We start from the raw sequence: 20672 nt of genomic DNA, 5'->3' as shown, positions 1-20672 counted from the left end.
GCTATGTATTCTTTATTACATAATGCTGAATTGGTCATTTTGATCTTTCGTTTTTTCTTGTCCACTGACACTCTTTACAACCAAAATCTAGAGTCTCTAGTATTTCTGAGGTGGAGCACTGCAGGGCAATGGTTGGTGTTTACCGCAAGTCAGAATGTTCATCCTCAAAACAAAGTGCTTTTTACTGGCCCACTCCTTCTGCTGTTGGGGTGAAGCAAAAATGCTATTTATTTTTAATCAGATTCTCCATTATTGATGCTTTCACTCCTCTGGGTTCTGCCTGCTGTCCTTTCCATTCTAACCACATGTTCCCTCTTCCTCCACACAGCGGGGTGCTGTTGGCCTGTTAACACAGGCAACATCTCTCTTAACCATGGCCCATATTTTATGTTGTTTATACTTATGTACTCACTGGTTACTAAAGTACCTCAAAAACGCTCGCTTTACACATTTCAGCAGTTGCTGTTGTTCAGCATATGCTAAGAGATGACTTGAACTCCAACAGATTTGATTATTAAGTAGGTGTAAATTCAGCAAAGGTTTTGCCACACATTAAAGTTGATGCTTAATTAGTACCACAGAGTCTCATTATTTTGACTCCCTTCTGTCTCTCCCAGGTGTACAACACTGCACTATGACCCCAACCTGCCATCCACTACCATAGTGATCACGTTTCACAATGAGGCACGATCTACCCTGCTGCGCACAGTTCGGAGGTAAGACTTAAATCCATCAGTTTCATTCTCATAGGCTGCCGCTATGCATATTTGTTCCTTTTCCTTTTGTGTCACAAAAAAAAAAAAATTTAGCTTTTAGCCCCGATTGAGCTACATAAACCTGGGTACTATTATTTCCTTATTCCTTATTATTGCCTTATTCACTTTCAGACAAAATGTGAAAAATTACACCTTTAGGGATATGACTGGTTGTCACTGAGGTAGTATTCTCTAAGGAATTACTTTGTACGTTATTTATCCATGAAAGGTTCATAGTAGTACCTTAAAGGTACATATTATTATTCTAATTTGCGCCTTTTAATGTAGATAAGGTACAAAGTAGTGACCCAGAGGTACAATTATTTGCATATTTTATTTCTGACAGTGTTGCTGCAGATGTTTTTCCCCTTTCAATGTTAAAAAACCCACTTCACTTTCAGTCTTGACCTTTGACTTACTGTAGGTTGATAGAGCACCAAGTAAGTCTTGGTGTAGCTCTAGGGCAAGGCACATGTCGATATAGCTTAGAAAAGGCCACACAAGACTAAGTGTACATTTTAATCATCAGTTCCTAAACCATTACTTCATATATACATAAAAGTGAAGCCTGTTTTTAGGACTAAACATGTGTACCATATAGTATATTCTGTATAGGAAAATTAAGCCAATTTTTTTTAATCACTTGATTTTTTTTATTGGATTAAGACATTATTATCCCCATCTTCTAATCATCACAATGCATAATAATAATACTAATAGTAATAATAATTATACATTTAAATTACAAAATTAAATTTTACTTTTAAGTTATATTTTTAGGTTTGTCTTAAATTTGTGCTGAAAGATTTAAATTTATTATTTCAATAATGAGAAACTGAGTTTATGGATTTGCATGAAAATAATGACTCAATGTGAAATCATCTCAGTGTTCACATGACTAGGCTTCATTTTCTTAATGGTTCTTAATATTAGGGCTGGGTGTTGCCAAATACCCAATGATACAATACATATCACAATGTCACAATTCTGAGTTGACTCTTTTTTAGATGACTTGATGTTACATGAATTGAGCTGTACAAAGGATAAAAATTTACATATGAATAAAAAATATATTGATTTATGCATCTGAAGTGTCAGTGCAATATTGATGCATTTTCTGTATTCTAACTATAATATGAAAATTCAAATATAACTTATTTTTAAATTATATGTTTTTGTTAGACGAAGTCAAAAACTGTTTACGGAGCATTAACAGTATCCAGGTGCAGTTTGGCTCCTGAGGCTGCAGTTAAGGGATGTGTTGTGAGGTGTTTCGCCCTGGAGGGTGTGGAATCTAAACTACTCTCATCACACATTAGTCAAGGCAGCTCCCGTACACAGCATAAATGACTTCTGCCCTGCTTTAACCCTGAACCTTTGTTAAAGTTACCAACCATTTAACATCAGCTCTGATAATAACGTCAAAATATCCTGTTGACGGACCAGATATGCTCAGACATCTTGATGGCAAAGCAGTATTAAACCTTTTCTTTCTTTAACCTTTTTCCTATGTGGGGCTTCTCTATCTCTCATACACATGAACGCACACAAACATCTCTTCACATGAATGCTCTCATAGACTAAGCATTTACACAGAGTGGGTTTGAAGTGTAGGCCCCAGGCAGTTTTTGATGGGTGTTGCTGCTGACAGAGGTTATTACTACAGGGGAGTCCTAAGAGGTGGAAGAGAACTTTCTGGAGCATTTCCTGGTTTCCTCAGTCTCTCCTTGAGGCTACTTATCAAGCAAAGGAAAGCGAGTGAGAAAGATGTGAGAGGAGGTATGCGGAGAGGCTGTTTGCTTTCCTTAACCCCTCAGGTATAGAGAGGTCTGGACAGACCTTGGTGACGTCCATGCAACAAAGGCTCTTTTTCCTCCTGTCTGAAGATGAGCAATTCCTAATATAAACTAAAAAAAGCAGTTCAGGAAATGGATGAGAAAGGACTTGAATTGATTTGCCAGAATGGCCTTGAAGAACCTTTTAACATTCTTGTGTCAGTGAGATGGATGGCAAGCTGCTATGTTGCATTATTTGCATCCGAAGGCAGCAGAGAGTTTATGCGAATTATTTATTCAGAATGTTTAATTTATTGATGTTTTTATTGTATAGCTGCTGTAACCATTTTATAAAATCAATTAAGGAGGAGACAATTTATATCTTTCAAGATTTCAAAATCTTTCAAGCAATAAATTACTTGGGTCATATATCTTTTTTTTTTCTTCCACTTATCCATTTAAATTGCCATTTTTACGACTTTCGAATTAAATGGCCTTTTTGGGAATCAGAGGGATGTTTTGAGTTTTGAATGTTACAGTATATTTTTAATTTTAGCTTATAAGAATCTCATGTAATTGTTGTATTTAATCTCATGGTTTGATACACTTTGCGTTGTATAAATTGCATTTGTCCCTCTTGTGTAGATTTGGATAAAAATGTCTGAAAAATGCATACATGTAAACTGCTTTAACATAGTAACTTCTTTCATTAACTTTTAGCCACACAATTTAGGGCCACATTTTCTGTTTTCTTACCTGGTTTTATGTTTTGGATAGACTTCAATGTTTTAGATGGGCATCAAAGCCAATGCGCTACCCTGCTCCTGCAAAGCCACCAACAAAACCAAAAATCAATAGACTGACATTCACTTACACAGTCAGTACAGCATTGACGGGGAACAGCAGCAGAAATTGGTGTTAAAAGTGCTTTGATTTGTAATTAGTCTTTGAGCAGGTGTAAAACGATAAGAGGGACAGTATTCCAAATGAATACTTCAATCAAAATAAATCAGCGTGCAAAGTAACTGTCACTTGAAAGCAAAAAAAAAAAAAAAACATCTCAATGAAAAGTCTGAAAAGCCTTTATTTCCAAGTAGTATATTTTCCCTGTTTGAGAGAAGCAAGGTAAGCCTGAAGAAGGTTGATTGATTAAAACGTTGAAAATACAATTTTGTGATGATGCAGGAGCTTATGTTGGATGTGTACTGTACTTTCTTCTTAGTTTCTGCTTGTGGGAAGAATTTTTTTTTTTTTTTTTTGAGGTGATTGGGGGAAATATGAGGATCCTACAGCTCTGTAGAGATGCAAAGTGAATTTGAATTGTGCTTGTGTTTACTTGTGTATCTGTGAGTGTTTGTATCAGTGCGCATGTGCTGTACAGGGGAGAACTGTGATGAATGTGTCGTACTGACTCAGACATGTGGAAGCATACCTGTGAGCGTGAGTGCAATGCAATCAGTCACCTAGTGTGAGGACAAAGAAAAGAGGTTTAGAGGAGGTCTGTGCTCTTCAGCTCCACAGCAATGCAGCCCCAGTGTCTCTTTCCATACCTGGCTAACAACATAACTGCTTAATTATCTCTGGGCTTTTTGTAAGCACATTTTTTGTGGTACTGTTTTACAGTATTATGCATTATAATGTTTAATAGATTGAAGATAGTCAAAGTATAACAAATTAATTATTAGTAATTAAACTTTATTAAATTTTGGTAGCTAGTAAGACTTCCTCCCCAGAAACAGATCTCACATAATGATGTTAAATTGAATGTGAATAGTGACCCATAAAGAACAAATTATGGGTCATGTTCTAACAGTTTTTATTATGTTCCTCTTCAGTGTGTTGAATCGGACTCCTGTGCATCTGATTCATGAAATCATACTGGTAGATGACTTCAGCGAAGATCGTGAGTACTGAGCATTATAGCATTTTTCGAAAATATTTTTTTTATATTTAAAAAAAAAAATACATTTGAATATTTTTTTTATTTTCAGCAAATGACTGCCTTCTTCTCACCAAGTTGCCCAAAGTAAAGTGTCTTCGCAATAAACGCAGAGAAGGTAGGCCAGTGATGATGTCTCTGTCACTCTCTCCCTATCCCTATAAATTAAATATTTTGTTTTGGGCTGGCAACATGCCTGTTTGTAATACCATCCAGACTCTAAAAGCAGCTGTTTGCTTTTCGCCCGTGTGCTGGTGAGTGTTTTAACAGCAGGTGGTGCGTTACTCGGAGGGTGATGGTGAACAGACTGTGAGGAAGATTACTGCACATTGACTGAAACTCTGGCCAGTGTTTCACACTTCCTTACATGTACCGGTTTTACAGGTGGAAAATAGAGCAGATACACCACACACTCATACTGTCATCCGTATCTTTCCGTTCGGATGAACAGATATATTGAATCTGGAGGGTGACGGAGCATGGATTAGTTTGCAAACAGCTCGCATACACAGATTTACACTCGTGATAAAAAATAAACGTTTAAAAATCCATTTGTAAGCAGAGCATTTTGGTGTGCGTCTAACCGAAAACATTGGTCTTAAACCGTTATAGCAAATATTGATTTTGCCACGGCTGTACAGCCTGTGGCAGATTTTATGCTGGCCATTGTTTGGAATGGCTGTCCAAGCCCTTAGAGAATGACGTTGGCTAAAATGGCCACTTAATATTCAATGAAATTCCATTAGTATGGTTTAACAACATTATGGATGTTAAAAGGTTTAGTCATCTTTATGGCTGGTTACCTTTTAGGTCATTAAGCAGGTCAAGCTTTACATAAATTTCCATGTCCAATTTGGATTTAAATTTCTCATTTAGTTTATTAGCACTATGCTTTGAATGGCACTGGGTCGTAATGCGTTCAAACGTTAATAACTACATTTTCATAAATACTTGAAGGTAATAAAAGTAAGGCTTTCTCATTCAAAACCCACGGTCAGAATGGAAGAATACAACTCTCCACTGTGTTATGGATGGATGCATGATTACTATTTGTACTGTATATTATTGTGGTATTTATAAAACATTTGAATATTTTGAGCTTTTTCATTTCGTTTTAGATAAAAACACTGGTTCTGAGGGTTTTGCTAGGTGGTCAAAAGTCCCCTATGAAAAAGTCTGTATGATATGCTGCTCCTTAGATAAGGCTTGAATCCTTCCCTCATTTTAAGTCTGTTGAATTAATTTACTAATTTCATCATCTGCCAGATGAAGTCCAATCACTTAGAAAAGTAATAGCACAACTCTTCTAAATAAGCTGCAAATAAGCTAATCAGTCATGTCCCTAACTAGCTATGCACAAAAGTTTAATATCAGGACTTAAACCAAAGTACGAGCAAGCAGCCTTAACAATGGTAACATTAATAAGAATGATAATGTAATATTCAGGCACCACAAGTTCTTATTAGTAATGATCATCCAGTCGCTGCCCCCTCCCTGTTTATTCCAGTGCTCCGAGGTTCCATTACACACTGTCACACATTGTCGCTTAGACAGCATTGATTAATGCATAAAACCCCTGTGCAGCCAACTCTGTACAAGAGAAAATTGTTAAAAGGTTTAAGGCATTTAAACCCTATTGTCGTCCCGGAGCTACAAACAGGGTGTGCAGTTCTGCTATGTTAACTCTATTAGCTGTAGGTGAATGTAATCTCTGCCATTCACTCACTCTCTCACTCTCTCTTTCATTGTCTGTCTTTCTCGCTCTCTCTTTCCTTCTCCATCTGCCCAGCGCATACACAGAGGGGCCACACTAGCCCAAAATGCATGCACACACAAACACAGCCTGCTCTCAACAACTCTGTAGAGGGTGCGCTCACCCATCTGGAAAATACAGCCTTATTGAGGATGAAATGGGATTTTTAATTGGCTGAAGTTGGCGTGCAGTGTGAAACTTTGCACGAGTCTTGCACGTTTACAATTATTATGCGTCCTCAGTCAGGCTCTACCGATTTAAAAGCCTTGCCTTCATGGAAAAGCTTCTTGCTCTGATTCGATAATAACCATAAGGCTTTAATTGTCCCTTCAACTAATCAGATTTAAATGGCTCTTCTCGTATCTTTTTCTGTGAATGAGATTGTTGAGATGAGAATATTTGTCAGTTTAACAGGCTTCTCAACAGATGTAATGTGCAGCTCTGATGGACAGTGAGTTCTCCAGTGTCCCTGATCTATGTGTGTATATGTGTGTGTATGTGTGTCACAGGACTGATCCGGTCCAGGGTTCGAGGTGCGGAAGCTGCAGGAGCCGGGATCCTGACCTTTCTGGACAGTCACTGTGAGGTCAACAAAGATTGGCTGCCTCCACTGCTGCAGAGGGTCAAAGAGGTGCAATTTTATACTTGTTCATATTGTGTCAATAGCCTATTGAGCATTTTTACCTGTGCAAGTGTCTTCTTTTTCAGTTCGTTTTCAATAGAAGAGAGTCAGCAGGCAGAACGGAGGCGGCACTGAATGCAGAACCAGTTACCTAGCACATGCATGAATATCCTGATGCTTTGTACTGTTTGCTAGTAGAACTGTTATTTGATGTATTTTAGCAGCATATTTCAACAACAAAAACTTTAAATATTGTGTGCATATAAAACTGCTAGCAGCACATATCACAAAAAATTAAAATATTTTTTTCACCACAAAAAATGGTGACTGTATTCAAAATCATTGCATACATTTACTCAAAACTGATTTTTGTTCTTAGCCAGAACAAATTTCACAAAATTGCATTTTTTTAAATGCATTTCATAAGCAATTTAAAGTAGTTTGAAGTATTCATCTCTTTTAGCAGGACGGTATTGTGAGGCATGAGAGAGTTGAGTGAAGAGGTCAGAGTGTCTGGTGTATTAATGTTGGATGAGAGTGTGTGCACATTCGCTCGCTCTTAGTAACACAGATAATCCCAACGCTCGCTGATTTTCCACCTCCTTTGTTGTGAAATCAAGCTGAACAGACAGAGAGTCGAGCCGTTCACATTCCTTTTTTAAATCTCTTGTTCTTTTGTCTCATTTTGTAAAATTTTCATTTTTCAGGACCCGACCTGTGTCGCCAGCCCTGTGATTGACATCATTAATATGGACACATTTGCCTATGTCGCTGCTTCCTCTGACTTGCGAGGAGGTAAAAGCTGCAATTATAATCCTTCATTCACTGTCCCACCAATGACATCAAGGGGCGCCGGTCACAGTCCCCAATCAGCGGTGTCAGACAGAAACAAATCTAACAATTAGCTGAGATGAAAGCCTTGGCCTATCATTGGCAGTACTCTGCAGTGTATAGTTATGACTTATAAAAATTAAAGTTACATGAAATTAAAGCAAAAAAAAAAAAACTTCATTGATCTTCTCTCTTTCTTTTTCTCTTTCTCTATCTCTGCTGCAGGCTTTGACTGGAGTTTACATTTTAAATGGGAGCAACTATCAGCCGAAAAGCGATCCCAGAGAGCTGACCCTACAGAGCCTATTAAGTAGGTGAAGAGAAGCAGAAGGGCTTTTATTAGAACTATTCTGCTAAATGAGGACAGGTTTGGTCCAGCACCTACTGGGCTTTGAGCACCATGTTTAAAATCTACAGATAATTTTGAAATTATTTGTTTACAATCCAGTTTACTTTCTGGGGGAAAAAAGGTTTAAAAGGAGGTTTAGTAACAACATGAAATGGCATTCACATTTAACTTCTGTCAAATTAAGGGAAACTGGATTTCTATGTCTGAAATTGTGATTAATTTTATTTATGTGATATTTATTTATCACAATAACTATTATTTGTATTTAGACTTGGGAACTTGAACAAATTGCTAACCATAGTATTAAACTAGCACAATGGTTCTCAATTACGATGAAAAAAAAACATTTGTTTAGGAAACAGTTTCACTCAGAAATTCCTAGAAAACCTCACAATTAACTACCAAGAAATGGTGATCAACTAACCATAAGATTTTACAGTAGAAAGCCTGAAATAGTATTTTTTGTAAAAACATAATCCAATAAGCTTCAGAAGAATTCCAAGGGGGCCTCAGCATGACTTAAATGTATTTAAACTTAATTATGTTATTTAGAATTAATATATTAAAATTCTATATTATTATTAATTTATTAAAACTCGTTTCTAAATTAAAATGCTACAAAGATACACAAATTCACTGCAGTGCCCATATCTAGGTTTCAGAATATCATAGAAACTTGGAGGTGATCTCTATTTACTAACTTAAGCCGGTAGTAAGAAGTTACCTGGAGACACCCTAGCAACCACAAAGCAACATGCTGAAACTATAGTAACACCCTGGCGAAAACCCACAGCTTGGTTTTATTATTATAATTATGTAATATTGAATCTAAATTTTATGAAGTCATTAATTTCAGATTAATTTCAATTTGATGATTATTGCGCTGTGGTTGGTGAGAATTGGCTTGGTCTTAAATACACAGGCAGTGAGAAGACTGGAGCCTCTTTTACACAGTGTGGGGGAGTTTTACAAAGGCAAGAATCAATCATTTTCTCCAGGAAATATAAAAATCTACTTGGTTAATATTGTTTTCCTCCCTCGTGCAGCCTTGGTAACACAAAAAAAGAAGAGCTTTAGATGTGGAGAAATTTACTACATTTTGATTAAAAAAAATTTTTTTTCAAAGAATAGCATGCACTGATCAATCACTTCCAGTTAGAACGGGCATTTATTAGAAGCGTAAATAGTATTTTAATTTCATGTTGTCTTTAAAGGACAAAGGGTATCTGAAGTATTGATTTCTACTGGGAAGTTCAGCATGGTTGATCATTAAGAATTGAATTATTATATCATAATTAAAATTTTGAGTTGCTATTAATTTCTTTAATCAGTTTTATTTATTTTATTATAAACAAAATAACATCAACATTTAAATCCTGGTTGTTTTTTCTCCTCTTTCATTGTCTGTCTCTCTCTCTCTCTTCTTGTTATGGTGTAATTCACACTGTGCCTTGCGCTCTCAGAGGCTGTTGTAATGAAGGCTGTTAATAGCTCAGATAAGCAGGCAGTCAGGCTGAGAGAGGCTCAGATCCCGTCTGCTCCTGTGGGTGCTGTGCACCGGCCTGGGTCTCTCGCAGCCCATCCACCAACAGATGCAGAATAGATCAGTGGCAACTGAGTCACTGAAAGCTGTGTGTATGTGTGGACGCAGATGGAAAGCAGTGGTATGAATTTCAGGATGATATGTGAGAAGGACAGCACAACCATGACCGCTGACTGACAGCCAGTTGTTTCCCTGACTGGCAATAGTTTATGTATATTTGTGACGTAATATAAAAAAATTAAACTTTTGTGAATTCTGAAATATATAGAGGAGTCTAGGATTGGATCATTATTGAAAATAATTAATGTTTCTGGCATTTTATATGATTTCCAACAATTATTTTTACCTGAACTACTGTCTGTGTTGCTTTACATTTTTTAAACTGTCCCTATTATGGGTAATGAAAGGTTCCTATTTTGGTTTTGGGAGTCAGGTTGACATGCATGCAAGGTCAAAAAACACTTTCATTATCTTAAAATATGCATTTATATTTTCCTTTTTTGCTCAATGACTCCCAAACGATTAGTTTAAAGAACATTTTTTCCAAACCCCTCCTTTGTGTGACGCTAAACTGTGGTGATTGGTCTGATGACCCAGTCTGTCATGATTGGTCTACTGCATGCAGCGTATGTCAATAACAGAATGCCCATCACCATTACTTAACCCACAGCTCGATGGTAAACACCCAAACAGCCATGGTACTGTATGTGTTAATTTAATGCCTAAATGCTATATAAAAGTAGTAATTTATATTTAAAAAATCGTATTGACTTTTTAATAGAGTGTAATTATTTAAATAGAATAAATTATTCCAAATACAGCAGGAGTGTGCAGTTAAAATCCAGAGTGGGTTTTATGATGCTAAAAGTAGTTCCTATATGAGCGTCCCATAAGATAGTTATTATGTGGTGTTTGAAAAAGAAAATATTGATATTGCTCATACTTGGTATTTATATCTGTTCAAACTCGTAACCATTCCCACATGTTTGTGCTATGGACAACTCAAATAATGCCACTTGTGCACTATTATATAGGAGATGTGAACAGTTTTTTTAAGCGATCTGATGACAATTGGTACATACTGTGAAATTTCAGTAGCCCCTCAAAATCAATCCAGGGTGTGGAGATGGTAGGTTTAGGGATATGTAATTTGGGAGGCGTTGGATCTGGATCTTGTGTTCTGCAGTGAGGACCATCTCTCAAATCTGGCAATAACATACATTTGATTTATTTCCATACCTTTGTCCTAGAAATTATTTGAAGCAATTGTAGAAGCTTTTGGGCTTTGTTTCTGCCTTCTAAAACGAGATGAGAACAGATTTGTGAAGAGTAAATGAATCTGAAATGAAAGTATGTGAGCCGCCCTGAGAAGCAGCAGATGAAACAATGTGTCCTACCACTTCACAATGAGAGATTACGGCTGATGAAATTCAAATGCTTCCGATAATACCACAGCCGTTTCCTCCAGTGTCCTTAATGTTTGAAGCAGCTCTCTGGGTACAGTGATTTTGAAGGGCAAGCTGAGCTTCATCCAGAGAATGAGAACTGGGCTGTACTGTTTCCACACACACTCGCTTCAGTGGCCTTTTATTCTCTTTCCTCATTCCAAGAATCTTCACCGAACCACATTCAAAAGGAAATGTTTTCAAACATCTATCCTGAGTGACAGCAGTATTTTAAGCAGTCACCTGGATTGAGGTGTTTAGTGTCAAGACTTAATGTTCACTCTTTTTTCATTCTTTCAACCCTCAGAACGCCCATCATAGCAGGAGGACTTTTTGTGATTGACAGATCCTGGTTCAATCGCTTGGGAAAATATGACACAGCCATGGACATCTGGGGAGGGGAGAACTTTGGTGAGTTATAACTATGCATGAGAGCACCTGTCTGACAGCACATAAGCCTCAATCACTTTCCTTCCTCGATCAAGCTCTGACAGAGGATACTTAGAGTTGTTGTTTCATCACGGAAAGGAAATGGCACGCAATGACATTTGAACTTAGAAATAGCTCTGGAAGCAATTTTCTCAAACCATATTTTGGTGCCTTTATTTAACTGGTATATTTTTTTCTTGGCTCTATAAAATTCTTAAGAGCAATGCACTGTGGAGGAATTGGATGGTTCTCTCTGCGCTGGGTTATACCATCATTAACCATGCATATGTGACAGAATTAGACTGGAGCAGGGCTTGTTTATTCAGACTTAAGTAGGCTACTGTGCTCATAATTGCAAATGAGCATTGGGCAGTAGCATATTTAGACAGGAGATTTCAACTGTATGATCTAATTATTGGCGTAAGAGTGAAGCTGTATCCTGGAGGGCTCCTTTAAATTACATATACACATGTCAGCAAGTTATATTACTTTACATGACATACCATTCACATACATTTCTGCAATATTAGCTACTGTTTGGGGTCAATAAGATTTTTTTGTAAAATAAATTAATACTTTCATTTAGCAATAATGCATTAAGTTGATCAGAAATTAAGGGAAATACATTTAAAATGGTACAAAATATTTTTATTTTAAATAAATGTTGTTCTTTTAAAATGTATCACAGTTGTATCCAAAAAATATTGATAATATACTTTATAAGAAATGTTTCTTGAGCACCAAATGAGCATATTAGAATGATTTCTGAAGATCATTTGACACTTAAAAATGGAGTAATGATGCTGAAAAATAAATAATAATAGTAGCAATAATAAGTATGATCAAATAAATGCAGTCTTGGTAGGTAAATAAATACATTTTACTGACTTTAAATGTTTGCTAGTGTATGCTCTCTACAGCCATAATGCTATTAAAATACCGTATAGCCCACCGTGATTGGTGTTTATTGTGTTGTGTTTTAGAGATTTCTTTTAGAGTATGGATGTGTGGAGGAAGCCTGGAAATCATTCCCTGTAGCAGGGTCGGCCACGTCTTCCGCAAGAAACATCCTTACATCTTCCCGGAGGGCAATGCCAACACCTACATAAAGTAAGAGTCCTGAGAAGTGCACATACTTATTATAATAATTCATATCCAGCATATCCAGCTGTGTTTTTGATAATATATTCCAGGATGTAACACTTTTTATCTACATCAGAAGACCTTGTTTTGTCCTTGGGGGTTGCTAACCTGTAAATTTGAATATGTTAATCATTTTTATTTTAATCTCTGTTCGGATGTTTTTCTGTGTTATTTGTTGGATTTTTCTTGCCAAAGATAGAGATAATACTCCAACTTCTGCCTGGAAGAAAATCTGCAGTGTAAAATTTGTTTGCTTTTATCACGTTTCGCCTCCAGGGAAAAACCTCAGCATGAAACCGAATGAAATATTAAGGGCATAGCACAACATTCTTTCTGAATCTGAATTGCTATGCAGTGTGCTCAGTCAACAAAATCTGTTTCCTCGTATAGTTCAGAGGCGCTAATGAATAATTGCTGAAAGCTTTAGCTGGCTTTACTAGATAATCTTAAAAACGGTGTCTTTTTACATCTGTTAGCAGAGTTATGTTAGATATATACAGTATAGAAATCAGATATGGTTCATATATGTATAGTTTTTAGTGTATAACCTGCAGTAAAATATCTTGACGAACCTAGACGGGCAGTGCATGACACCAGTTTTCATACAAGAAAAAGTGACTGTATATATAGTGTATATATCACCTTCACTCCCTCTTTAAATCCATAAAAGCCATAGAATGTGGCAGCGAGTTTTCTGCTCCAATTTTCTCAGAATTACAGTTGCAAGTGTATAATACCTGTCTGTACACAACTTTTTACTGATGAAATGGCAGGTCATCCAAATGATCTTCTTTAGGCTGAAGTGTGAATTTAGTATGAGACACTTTCAGTGCTCACATTCAGTGCTCTTTCTGTTTCAGGAACACCAGAAGGACTGCTGAGGTTTGGATGGATGAGTTCAAACTGTTCTACTACTCAGCTCGACCGGCTGCCAGGGGAAAATCCTACGGAGAGTGAGTGACTGATAGCATGTGTGTGTTTATGTGCATCTATAATGGGGAGGCATTAGGGAAAAGATTCATCTCTTATTCCACTCATTCTCTTCCTCTCTTATCAGCATTCACGGCAGGCAAGAGCTCCGCAAGAGTCTCAAGTGCAAATCCTTCAAGTGGTATCTGGACAATGTCTATCCAGAGCTCAAGTGAGTTGAGGAGTCAGTGTGGTGTGGGTATTTGAGTGTCTGCGGTTGGTGATTGATAATTATAAAGTGCCATGTTATTTAGTATGGCAGTATAAGGCCCCTCTGTGTCTAAAGCTGTTTTGTTGTGCACTAGTTGCTTTCATCTGTCTCGAGGGAAAGATTTTCCACCCACTATGGCAGATTTCATATACTTTCAGTATTTTTGTCCTTAAAAGACAACCGTTTTTTTATGCCATTGTCGTTAATACGGGATCTAAATTAGTTAATGTTGATGCACTTTTAACTAAACATTTAACTAAACTTTATTTCGAAAAAAATATTTAAATATTTAGATTTTGCTCTTGTAATGTAAGATTAAAGTGGTTTTCAATGATGTTTCATTTGAGTCTTAATTTGAACAATTACATTTTTTATGCTTCCTTTTATCCTTCATTTAATAAAAGTAGACACCAATGAGAGTTGAAATCGAGTATATAGAAATAAAATGAACATATACCATATATATTGGTTTTAGTATCTGATGAGAAATATTGTCCCAGACTGTGCTCAGATTTGCCAAAGTCTTCAATTAAAAGTCAGTAGACTTAAGCAATTTTTAATCATTTGCATTGGAAACTGCCGAGATATTTAAGGACCTAATTTGTATTATTTCCCCTCTCTTTTTTTGTGGGGTATTTATTATCTTATGATAATAAAGTCTGTGCTGTTTCATTCACTAAATCTAGAGTTCCTGATGATTCCGATGGTAAGTCTGGTGTGATCCGGCAGAGACAGAACTGTCTAGAATCTCGTATAGTCGAGGGTCAGGATCTCCCAGTGCTCACCCTCGCACCCTGCAGCATCACCAAAGACGAACCAGCAGCCAACCAGGTACAAAACTATCTGACATAATATTAGAAAAACCATGCTTGAAGTATTAATTGATCAGCTCATTTAATTTTGGTACCACCATTGCTGGAAGAAATAGCACTGTCTGTATTATCCACGTCTATTTGGAATTCACAAAACTTGCATTCACAAAACGATCTGTCTGTCACCTCACTTTCACTTTTCACTTTTTTACACCGTAGAAGTCAAATTATAACAATTTACAACATATCTTGCCTTTAAGCACTGCACTCAAACATTGGTGAAAATCAAAGTAGGAGCAAAGGTAGTGTGTATTTTTATTCTCACGCCAGGAAACAGTGACATCTTGCAGGGTTAGGCTGCGACTCTGAGATGCTAGATTACATTAAATACTATGCAACCAAGGGCATGTTGAAAGGGCAGCTTTTACAGCAGGGTGATAAAATATAATTCAGGTCACATTTGTGCACTCCTGTGTAATTATATTAAACAAAGAGTTGCCCTCTGGTCTCTGAGCAGCTAATCTGCCCTACTGTCACCCTTCATGGCTCCCTCACCTGCACATGAGCCTGGAAGAAAAAACACAATTGTGCGTCATTCAGAATTGAATCATGAATGGCTATTAAAGTCCATTAAGTTGCTGGATTTTAATTTGAGCTAGCAAACAAGATACAGAATTGAAATGTGAATTTTTATGGTACTATTTACTATTATTAATAGTATTTAAAGAAATAGTATGAAAGTGCAGTGAAATTAAAATAAATTAACATAACTTCAGTTCTGCCACTAGGAATTATCCGTTAAAAATGTATGGGGTGTTTTACAAGGAAAAATAAATTCTGTAAAATTATCAATGTATGATATTTAAATTTAGATGGATTGATGGATGGATGGATAGATAGATAGATAGATAGATAGATAGATAGATAGATAGATAGATAGATAGATAGATAGATAGATAGATAGATAGATAGATAGATAGATAGACCAAACAAAATAAACAAAACACTTTTGTTTTTGCCCCCATTTTTCATGAGCTGAACTCAAAGATCTAAGAATTTTTATATGTACACAAAAGGCCTATTTCTTTCAAATATTGTTCACAAATCTGTCTAAATCTGTGTTAGTGAGCACTTCTCCTTTGCTGAGGTAATACATCTACCTCATAGGTGTGGTATATCAAGATGCTTATTAAATAAATAAATTTATACATTTAGCAGACGCTTTTATCCAAAGTTTTAAATTTATTTATATGGCATACTATTTTTATTCTCACTGGTAAAGCTTTTTTTTTTTAACACCAAATTTAAAAACTAAAACAAATACTGAAAGCTGATTAAGAAACATCTTACTGAATGTGTGTTGATTGTCTTTAATTTCACATGGTTACAGTTAATCTTTTAATTTGAGGCCAGTTCTATGTTGTTTCAACACAATTAAAACACAAAAGCTAAATGTTGATGTCTGTACCATCTATGTTTGTATTGAATGTAGGCCACTTACTTTGCAGTTTCTGCCGTTAATTTCAGATGGTTATGGTTATTGTTTTCAATAGCCAAAAGCCAGTTTGGCTTATTAAATACCAAATAAACATCTTGTTTATGCATACTTTCCTTCTTTCTTGTTTGTTGTTTAAAGAAAAAATCGGTATCGGAATCAGCCATGAAAAATCATGATCGTGCATCCCTAATATTTATGATATTTTTTATATGCTGTGATGGAAAAACAAAAAAAAATTCTTAAATTCTTAAACTGAAAATATGGTTCAGCTAAAGCCACCAACTACTAGTCATAAAAACTTCACGACCCTCATTCTACTCAGAAAATATTTATTTAACTGAGTCTCTCTCTTGTTCCTCGTAAATGTTTTCTGCATTTTTCAGATGTTTGTTCTCTAAATGATGAAGCCCAGAGATGAATGTAGAAAGTAGATTTGGGGCCGGAACACCACAAAAGTGATTTCAGAGCTCTTAAGTGTGTTCATAACACCACAAGAGCATGTTTCCCTGCTGCCTGCTGTGCGTGACCTTGTTAAGCGTCTGTAAGACTCACCAGATGGGAAGCGGTTCATCAGCATGGCTCACAAAAGTACATTTTCACACTGCCCTCATGCGTCATTCTCTCCCAACGTGTCTCAGAACTGCAAATGAGACCACCTTCTCAAAGGAATGAAAAAAAGTGTCTTTTTTCCTCCAACATCTCTCTCTCTATTGCTCTGTGTTTAGCATTTAAGTAGAGATGACATACTAGAACAGACATCTTTAAATGAACAAGTCTGTAAATGCTCTACAGTAGCTTGTTTCCTAATCTAGTTTTCTAATAAATATGCCATTGTATAATATAAATATTGTTGGCTCCGTGATGAATTGCTTATGTTCCGCTATTAAAAAATCGCTTTGAATAAGTGTCTGGTAAATGCAGAAGTGTAATGTAAATGCTAAATGCTAAATCTATGAAAGATTTTTTTAAGCTAAATATTGACAAATTAATGAAAAAATGTGACTCATTAGAAGACTTCATTAAAGACATTTCGTTTGCCATTTTAAAGGTTAATTTGGTATCATTCCAATCTGTCACATAACATTTAAAGGAAAATTTTGCTGAAAATTTTGTCACCCTCAGGCCATCCAAGATGTAAATAAGTTTGTTTCTTCATCAGAACAGATTTGGAGAAATGTACAATTTTATTGCTTTGCTCACCAAACTTTGTTATACATTAGTTCAGTACCAGAAAAGCCTGTTTTTTCCCCACACAGGAGTGGATCTACACCCATGGACAGCAAATTCGCCAGCAGCAGCACTGTCTGTCCGTCTCCACCACTTTTCCTGCCTCCCAGATCCTGCTCGTGCCGTGCAACATCAGCGACGGCAAGCAGGTAACTCCACTGACGAGAACGCAGGAGACATAAGTGACAGACCATAAATCAGGCCACACTTAGAAAGCTTCTGGAGGAACACACTGACATCAGCTCTATGAGTATCAGTCCCAGCGTTAGACAGCCCCTCAGGAGAGGCTTTACTCTCAGGCCGATGTCAGCGTTTCCATACTTCACATTAGTCATGTCAGTGTCGGATGTGCAGCATACTGTAGCATCAGAAAACATTCACTTTGTTTGTTGTGCAGGGAGGCGTAGATATATGTGAAGTATAAATGTGTACTATACTTTACATGCAAGATAGTTTATGCTGTCCACAGCTAATGTGCACTTACACATGTGCTCATATGCCCTGTGTTACTGCAGCGTTGGCAGAAATCTGGCACTCACCTGGAGCACCTGGCGTCTCGTTTCTGCGTGGACAGCGAGATGGCTCTGGACGGCATCGAGAGCAGTAAAATGCTGGTGATCAGCCCATGTGAACTGTCAGCACACACTCAGCGATGGGAGATGCCTTTCTCGTGATCCTTCCTCCTTGGCCTCTCCTCACCTTTCAGAGCTCAGCTGGAGTCAAAGATGGATAGAGAGGCAGAGAGAGTGAGTGTGTACCTCCAGGAGGGGCTACATCTGTGTCCTGCTGTTCTGCTATGTCCACTCCCTTTGTCTCTTCGGCACACCCCAGGTATGCTGGGATTGCAGGACGTTCTGATTCAATGACATGACCTCATTACTGCAGCTATATTAATGCTACATTCTACATTATGGGTTTGTCTGATAAAAAGACAAGTGCTGTCAAGTACTGGAGGTAACTCTTAAGCAAAACAAACTCGAGTGAGCTTTAGAGATAATCATGCAAATACTTAAAGGTGAATGAAGTATGTCATTTTCTAATGGTAATAATGCTTCCTATCCCAGTTTAATATGAGTCAACTAAAAGTGAACTGCTTGTTGGCTGATTCCCCTAAAGACAATGTGACTGTCAAAACATTGCTCTGTTTGTTTGAGCATCTCAAACAGGGCAGCGTTTCCAAAAAGCATTGTAAACCTAAGTAGTAGACTGTAGAAATGCACCAATGGTCTGTATGATCAACTGAGACTCACAAGGCTTCTGGGCAGTGTCATTACAGTGAACAAAAACTATTAAACATGGTTTTTATTCATTGACATAAAACAGAATATGCAAACAAATAAGTAAAAATGTAAATTACTAATATTTAAGTGAAATAATTCAAACATAAAAAACCATGCTAAAATAACACTGCTTCTTTGAAACGCAGCCCAGTCTGAAATAGCAACAGTGGCTCAACCATTGAGCAGGGTATAATTTTTTCATAATAATAATAATCATTTTTTTTCTAAATTAGTAAAATTGTTAAAAAAATAAATGCCATTATTGTTTTAATGTCATAATTATATTTAGCTGCAAAGAAATTATAAATTGTACCTATATTTACTGTAATCTGTGTTGGAGAAATGTTTTAAAGTATATTTAAGCAGGTACTTCTAATAAAAAGCAATTCATTGTAAAAAAATTAATATAATAATTTAATATTAATAAATAAATTAAATACTTTTTTTTAATTACAGTAGTTACTTTTGTATGGAAGCCCATTTCTGCCACTGAATAAAAAAATAAAAAGGTAGTTGCGAGATGTGAACTTGCAATTTTGAGAAAAAAAAAAGTCTGAATTGTGAGATAAAAAGCAACAATAACCTTTATTTTTTTTTTTTTTTTTTTTTTTTTTTTTTCAAGTGGCAGAAACAAGCTTCCATACATTCGTGCTTTATCTTTGAGCTGTAACTTTTTCTCTCATTAGTCGGCTGAGACTCCTTTTCCAAAACATCAGTGTTGAGTTTGGCATTTTGGTGTTTTTTTGCTGTGTTTGTCCTTCTGACAGTCTTTCAGTGTAGATAACTTCATTGATTGTAATGGGGGTGGCCTACTTTTGTTGCTTTTTTGCATCCTGCCACCCGCTTGCAGTATAGACACTTTGTTGCACACAATGGACAAGACTTGACTGCAATGTGGAGAAGGAAGAGGGTTACTTAAAAAGCAGCTCAGGTATTATGTAATATTATACGTGTAAGAAATATCACATAATCTTGCTTATCATGCCCAAAATGTGCAACATGCATAATTTGTAATGTGTTATTCCCAATTCTTTTTTTCGTTCAAATATAGTCTGAGGTTGGAAAAAAATACATCCATAAATGTTTAGCTTATACAAAATGCAATGCTTAAAAAAGGCATCTCAGTAGACAGTAGTGAAAACCAAATCAGACAGTATTTTTAATGTTTTGAACACACCATCTATATTATATTTCAAAAACTGATATTCCTCATACTAAAGTTTGACATACCTGTACATGCATAATAACCTACCCTGTCTGCCTGTATGTGCTTTGGCCGATCTTCTCTTCTGTCTTCCTCCCTAGGTTCCCCAGAGTGTCAATCATACTGATGCTCTCCAGAACAGAGTTTGGCAGCTGGACGCACACAAACTTGTGGAACACACACCAAATGTGACACACCAACTCACACTGGAGAACAGCGCACAACCTTTTCATTTGTTTCGCTTGAATTTACCCCAATACGAAGCACTTGTGAGATAGATCTGCTAGCACATCAACATACAATAAATACCCTATTTTTTCTTAATGGCCTGCTGCTTGCGTTTATTCCTTGTCGTCTGGTTGCATAAGTAAACAATGATCAAAGTATACTTAAGGTAGTTGTTTACATGGTCGTCAAAATTAGATGAATCCCAAACGAATCGCACAGCCAGCCTGCTTTAATTAGCATGTCAGCACAGCCTCATTAGTCCATAATATAATGGCATATCTGCTGCATGCAGTTGCAGAGAGCAAACTTCTGTTCTGCAAGCGAATGAGCTCGAGATGGGCAGGGGTGGTTTGTTCTCATGAGCTCTGCGGTTGCTGCTGGCAAGTGGAGAACTGAGACTGTTTGCCTAGAGGATCTAAATAAAGCACAGCCACATCGCCACACATGCCCGGGCGACAGGACAGGGAGGATCCAATTACCACTTCCTCAGTCTGTCCTCCTCTTCTCATTAGAAGGCTGAGCTCTGCAGGAGCTGGGAGAATACTGAGACTCAGACGTGGCGCAGCTCAGATGCCCTTATCACTTGCTGTAGTCTGGCTGCCTGCACCCGGCAATTACATCCAATTAGGTTCTGGTGTTTTCTTACATAGCCCTTCCTG

General features: G+C 36.8%; 1 protein-coding gene across 1 annotated transcript in view; it reads left to right on the top strand.

The window, feature by feature from the left end:
* galnt14 (UDP-N-acetyl-alpha-D-galactosamine:polypeptide N-acetylgalactosaminyltransferase 14 (GalNAc-T14)) overlaps positions 1 to 20109 on the top strand; it is a 37067-nt gene extending 16958 nt beyond the window's left edge. The window contains exons 3-16 of the mRNA XM_052587066.1: positions 618 to 716; positions 4366 to 4433; positions 4522 to 4587; positions 6732 to 6853; positions 7552 to 7639; positions 7901 to 7985; positions 11320 to 11423; positions 12425 to 12551; positions 13445 to 13537; positions 13642 to 13725; positions 14451 to 14595; positions 17331 to 17450; positions 17817 to 18132; positions 19887 to 20109. Coding sequence (XP_052443026.1) covers positions 618 to 716; positions 4366 to 4433; positions 4522 to 4587; positions 6732 to 6853; positions 7552 to 7639; positions 7901 to 7985; positions 11320 to 11423; positions 12425 to 12551; positions 13445 to 13537; positions 13642 to 13725; positions 14451 to 14595; positions 17331 to 17450; positions 17817 to 17975 — 1360 coding nt within the window. The 3' untranslated portion in view covers positions 17976 to 18132; positions 19887 to 20109. The remainder of the gene's footprint in view (positions 1 to 617; positions 717 to 4365; positions 4434 to 4521; positions 4588 to 6731; positions 6854 to 7551; positions 7640 to 7900; positions 7986 to 11319; positions 11424 to 12424; positions 12552 to 13444; positions 13538 to 13641; positions 13726 to 14450; positions 14596 to 17330; positions 17451 to 17816; positions 18133 to 19886) is intronic.
* Positions 20110 to 20672: the final 563 nt, after the last annotated feature.

Source organism: Carassius gibelio, chromosome B20 (genome assembly GCF_023724105.1).
Source record: "Carassius gibelio isolate Cgi1373 ecotype wild population from Czech Republic chromosome B20, carGib1.2-hapl.c, whole genome shotgun sequence".
Lineage (NCBI taxonomy): Eukaryota > Metazoa > Chordata > Actinopteri > Cypriniformes > Cyprinidae > Carassius > Carassius gibelio.
Note: the sequence above shows the minus strand (reverse complement) of the source record. Positions and strands in the feature narration are given on the sequence as shown.